The 5,590-nt window shown below is 51.9% G+C and overlaps 1 protein-coding gene across 1 annotated transcript in view; it reads left to right on the top strand.

Moving 5' to 3' along the window:
* Positions 1 to 2: 2 nt before the first annotated feature.
* Positions 3 to 5,590, top strand: part of SMARCD1 (SWI/SNF related, matrix associated, actin dependent regulator of chromatin, subfamily d, member 1) — a gene marked incomplete at its 5' end in the record, with an annotated part of 8,005 nt that continues 2,417 nt past the window's right edge. The window contains 10 exons of the mRNA XM_006030757.2: positions 3 to 85; positions 1,059 to 1,101; positions 1,182 to 1,304; positions 1,497 to 1,619; positions 2,045 to 2,161; positions 3,469 to 3,570; positions 3,649 to 3,810; positions 3,920 to 4,017; positions 4,546 to 4,681; positions 5,322 to 5,444. Coding sequence (XP_006030819.1) covers positions 3 to 85; positions 1,059 to 1,101; positions 1,182 to 1,304; positions 1,497 to 1,619; positions 2,045 to 2,161; positions 3,469 to 3,570; positions 3,649 to 3,810; positions 3,920 to 4,017; positions 4,546 to 4,681; positions 5,322 to 5,444 — 1,110 coding nt within the window. The remainder of the gene's footprint in view (positions 86 to 1,058; positions 1,102 to 1,181; positions 1,305 to 1,496; positions 1,620 to 2,044; positions 2,162 to 3,468; positions 3,571 to 3,648; positions 3,811 to 3,919; positions 4,018 to 4,545; positions 4,682 to 5,321; positions 5,445 to 5,590) is intronic.

The following is a 5,590-nucleotide window of genomic DNA, read 5'->3' on the forward strand; positions in this document are numbered from 1 at the left end:
CCGGCCTGGACCAGTCGCGCAAGCGCCCGGCGCCGCAGCAGATCCAGCAGGTGCAGCAGCAGGCCGTGCAGAACCGCAACCACAAGTAAGGGCCCCGCGGCCACCCGGAGCCGTGTCCGCGAGCGGGAGCCGCGCTCGCCTGCCTAGGCTGTGGTCTCAGGGGTGGGGGTGGGGTCGCTGGGAGGCGGAGGGCCGGCCGCGCTTCGAGTTTGGCAAGCTGTCGCTGCCCCGTCCCTGGTTGCCACCTTAGGACCAGAAGTTCTCACCCCTGAGCTTTGCCACCAGGAGCCCCTGGCAGCCCTGAGGACTGGGGCGATGCCTGCGGTCCTCCCCTTTCTCCTCATCTGTGTTCCTCGGGGCGCGGGGAGGCAGGAGCAGCTCGAGGGCAGAAGCCCCTTCCCATTGGGGCTCGGGGTGGGTGGGACTTGCTGCTGCGGCTGTGCCGTTCTGCCGGTGGCTCCCCCTGGGTCCTACTGCCCCTGGTTCCTGTCATCTTTGACAGGCAGCCAGGAGCAGATTCATATTCATTTTCTACATTTTTTTTTTTTTAGGGGACCTGCGGGCCGTATTTTGCCCGCCCCCGAACTAGGTAGAAATAACGGTACGCAGATGGTGCAGCATGGGCAGCTCTGGGTTGGTTGGGCTTTTTTCTTTTTTAACTTCATAGCAGTCGTTGTGCCTTGGTGAGCGGTGGCAGCCCAACGTTATCCGTCGGTTAAAAAAAGGATTGACTGCAGAATCTATAAATCGATGTTAAATCAAGAGTGTGGAGTCGCTTTGTACCAAAGTAAAATACTGCCCCCAGCTCAGTGCAGCCCTGGTTCTCCTGGGAGACCGGAGATGTTCAGAGACCCGGGGGGGTCTCAGTGCTGCAGAGCTTGCTCTGCTGGAGCCGAGTGCCAGCCCCACTGTGGCTAGGCGCCGTATGCATGGGCTGACAGTATAACAGCTGCACTGGAGAGGCCAGGGCCAAGGATGACCCAGAGCTTCTCGCAACACAGTTGTAGGTCTGAGGGGCAAAGAGGTTGCCACCCTAATGCGTGTTTCTTTTTACGCAGCGCTAAGAAGAAGAAAATGGCTGACAAAATTCTCCCTCAGAGGGTGAGTGTGACGCGTGCGCGCAGTCTCCAAGCTCTGAGCTGTTTGAGCGGCGTGTTTGACTGGCTTGTGCTTTGCTGCAGATTCGTGAGCTGGTACCCGAATCTCAGGCCTACATGGATCTGCTGGCATTTGAAAGGAAACTGGACCAGACGATCATGAGGAAACGGTTGGATATCCAGGAGGCCTTGAAACGACCCATTAAGGTAGAGGAGGAGAACGGCCAGAGCGGCTTACACCCTTTGTCTTGCCCAGACGTGGGATTAGTTTACATGGCAGCGTGCTGGGGAGGTGAAAGGCAGAGGGAAAGCGTCTTGGCTGCGGGCATGGCATGGACGGGGTTATTGGCATTTAGCGTTTAGGGTTTTGCCATTAATGTTTTGCTGATACCTTCTTAGCAAAAACGAAAGCTTCGCATCTTCATTTCCAACACTTTCAATCCGGCCAAGTCGGATGCAGAGGATGGTGAGGGGACTGTTGCCTCGTGGGAGCTCAGGGTGGAAGGACGTCTGCTAGAGGATGTGAGTGCGAGAGCTGCAGCTCCTTTTGGGAGGCCAAGGGAGGTGCATCAGTGTTCGGATAATGTGGGTTGAGTGGGCATAAGATGGGAGTCCCTTGCTAGTGGGTTGTGATTTAAAAGGTTTGGACTTGCAAGGGCCGACCAGCTCTTTAGAGGTTGAGGCTGTAACTAGGGGCCTCCTTGGTGTTCAGTAAGAATGAAACAGAAATCTGTTGGGGGAGGGTAAGGGTAAGAGAGCCATGCCTGGTTCTCCAGCCTGTGGATAGGGATGTTTCTAAGGCAGATTTATGGGGAAAGGGATAAAACGCACAGTAAAGAGGCAGGTGTTCTGTGGTGTTCAGGTCATCATCTTCATCAGCCCTGTTATGTATGCTCTATGGCTGGGGTGGGCAGCCATGACACTCTTCCTCTTCTGTACTGCTGCAGTCAGCTCTGTCCAAATATGATGCCACCAAACAGAAAAGGAAGTTTTCATCCTTCTTTAAGTCTCTGGTCATCGAGCTGGATAAAGACCTGTATGGCCCAGACAATCACTTGGTGGAGGTGAGCTGTCCTTCTTACTGTCCCTGAGGGAGGGCTGCAGTGTTGGCAGCGGGGAGGTGTGTGTCTTGTTCCTGGGAGATGTGGTTTTGTCTAGGGGCTGGCACAGAGGGGTGAGCCAGGAACTCGAGAGGTTGATCCTAACTGTGGTGCCGGTTTGTTGCGAGTTTGGGACATGTTGTTAACATTTGTGAAATGGGAAGGATGCCGAGTTAAATCTTGAGTGGGGGCTGGAGCCTGTTGCAGAAGAGAATGAATTTTTTAGGTCTGCAGCTTTCATAGTTTATGAATCTCTTTAAATCTTGAGATGAAAGGTAGCTCCTCTTTGAACTACAAATCATTATTAGAATATCAGAGTGCCTCTGGAGCGTGAGAAGTGTCGAACTACAAAGCATGATGCTGCGGGATCATGGAGCACTTGCGTGGCAGTCGTGTATGTGTGTTCTCCGTTCTAGCCGCCTGGCTCCGCAGCCTCAGATCTGTAACAGTGCAGGCAGTGGATGAAGTCTGTTGTCCATACGAGTAGCTGTTGCATAACACAGCATAAGTGCCTGTCCTCCATTTCTCCATACTCGGAGTAAGGCTGATAACTTGGGGAAGGCAGCAGAGTATGTCCTGCCCTGCTGTCACCACTGAGGGTCTTGGTCCTGAGGGATTTCTGTGCACAGTTTACCTCTGAACACAGGGCTGGAAGGGCTCCTTGCCATCGTGTCCACTCTCCTGCTGTGTTGGGCACAAGGTTGTATCACGTTCCATCTTACAGCCATTAGTCTTGTTTGCCTCCTCTGCTCCCGGTGGAAGGCTGTTCCAAACCAATTGATTGTTCTGACACTTTACAGCTTTCTCAATTCCTGTCTACGTTTATTCATGGCCAGTTTATGCCCATTTGTTCTTAGGTTAAATAGCCTTTTTGTCTCCTGCTGCATTTGTAGCCATCATATTTCCACTTAGCATTTGTTTTGCAAGAGCAAACAAGCCAAGCTCTTTCAGTCCCCGTCTTGGAAGACAGGCTGAGCAAATTGGTTATCTGTTTGCTTTTCTGGTGGACTTTCTAAGCCCCAAGGCTCGGGTTTTGTGCTCCTTTCAGAAGGAATGTCGGCGTGGTCTTGGTGCTCTCTGGCCAAATGCAGTGCACGTGGCAGAGATCGCCCAAAGTCAGACGGACAAGATCTGTGTGGGGAGGGACCTTGGTCATCTGTAAATGGCAGTGTATAGAAAGGCATTCTGTTGGGCAGGCAGTGGGGGCAAAGGCAGTCGCCTGGCAGTGTATGTCCGTAAGTCAAGCTGTCTCCCTGGTTTGCTCATTGCAGTGGCACAGGACTGCTACTACCCAGGAGACGGATGGCTTCCAGGTGAAGAGGCCCGGTGATGTGAATGTGCGCTGCACTGTCCTCCTGATGCTGGACTACCAGGTAGGCAGGCTGACACGATGCAGCTCAGGGCCAGGGGAGAGCCCTCATCTTCTCATCTCTGTCATGCTTTTGTCTCAGCCTCCACAGTTCAAGCTGGACCCCCGCCTGGCCCGTCTCTTGGGGATACACACCCAGACCCGCCCGGTGATCATTCAGGCACTGTGGCAGTATATCAAGACCCACAAACTGCAGGACCCCCATGAACGGGAGTATGTCATCTGTGACAAGTACCTCCAGCAGGTAAAAGTGCCCCATGGCTGGGGCAGGGAGCCTGGGGAAGTTCATGCCTTTGGCTCCTGCAGTTCTCCAAGCTGCATATTTCCCACCTCCAGCTTTCTCTCTGTTGCAGATATTTGAGTCTCAACGAATGAAGTTCTCAGAGATCCCCCAAAGGCTGCATGCTTTGCTCATGCCTCCAGAGCCAATTATCATTAACCATGTGATCAGGTGAGACTGGCTCTACCTGGGGCAGTGTTTCTGGACAGAAGGGAGGATGCATAAAATTGTATGGGGGAAATGTCTGTTGTTGTGGCTTAATTCCCAGTACCAGCTTCTTTTTGTGCACCTGTTCATGTTTCATTAACTCTACCAAGTGTTCAGGGAGCGGCTGTTTTTTCCCAGTTCACAAGGTTCTGTACTCGGGCTGCAAGTCTCTTCCGAAAAACTTCCTCTCATGCAGCCTTCCCTTACACTGTGCCCCGGGAGTGCCCCCAGAATTATGCATCATCTCTGAACAACTATACTCGGAGCAAGCACCCAGTCCCCAGTGCTGCAAAGCAACCTATGCATTTCTGGAGCTGGAACTGTTTTCGGTGCATCAGTTGATGTTTTTCTTCGGATGCAATAAGCCAGCACAGTGCAAACGCCAGCCCTAGTTGTCCCTACCTGTACACCTGGAGGGTGGAAGCCACATGCTGTAATAAAATGCTGCTCTCAGCTTCTCACTTGTTCTGGTTCTCTCTGTGTTGTCCCCAGTGTTGACCCAAATGACCAGAAGAAAACAGCCTGCTATGACATTGATGTGGAAGTGGACGATACCCTGAAAACCCAGATGAATTCCTTCCTGCTGTCCACAGCCAGTCAACAGGAGATCGCTGCTCTGGATAACAAGGTACAGCTGGATTCTGTGCCTCTGTCTTTCTCCACTGTGGGTGGAAACGCAGACACTGGGTGTCACAAGAGACTCTCCTTGTAGCTTTCAAAATGGGTTTGTCCTCGCAGCTTTATAGTTGTTGGTGTCTGGAAGAGGGCACCACCGTTTCTACAGCTTGAATCAGATGGTGACACTGGCTTTACTGAGAAAATAAGTTCGGAAACAAGTGGTCAGAGGGGAATTGGTTCAGTCCTTAGAGCAGCAGGGGGCTGGGAGTCATGTTCTGGGTCCTTCTTGCAGCTTTTCTACTTGAGATCTCAAGCATGTCACTTCATTGCCATGTGCCTTGGTTTAAACCATGGCAGAATCTGTAGCTACCTTCTGGAGGTTGTCAGGCTTACTGGTAGTATTAGCCCCAAGGAAATGTTGGATGCTGCATCAGAGTAAAGTTTTACAGATATTCTGAATCTGCATCGTAGGGTGTTACTGCGCCCTGTTAATACAGGGAGGGTGGTTGGGGCAACTGGACGAGTTTGTATCAACCAGGGGGTGCGGTAATTTTCATTTTGACATACTGGCCCCCTTAGTGCTTCTCTCTCTTTTGGGTCAGCTGTGCTCCCTGGTTTAACAATATCCCATTGCTATACTTCTCTCTTAGATCCATGAAACAATAGAAACCATTAACCAGCTGAAGACCCAGCGGGAGTTCATGCTCAGCTTTGCCCGGGACCCCCAAGGCTTCATCAATGACTGGCTTCAGTCACAATGCCGGGATCTAAAGGTAAAAACCGTTTTTCCTCTTGTATGGAAGTCAAATAAAGACTTCTCTGGCTGCCTGTGTGTGGAAGTACAGCTGTACAGTTTGCAGCTCTGCAATCAAGGCTAGAATTGGGATGGAGTAGGAGGTTTTAAACCTGATGGTGTTGG

Source organism: Alligator sinensis, unplaced genomic scaffold (assembly GCF_000455745.1).
Source record: "Alligator sinensis unplaced genomic scaffold, ASM45574v1 scaffold1329_1, whole genome shotgun sequence".
In the NCBI taxonomy this organism is placed as follows: Eukaryota; Metazoa; Chordata; order Crocodylia; family Alligatoridae; genus Alligator; species Alligator sinensis.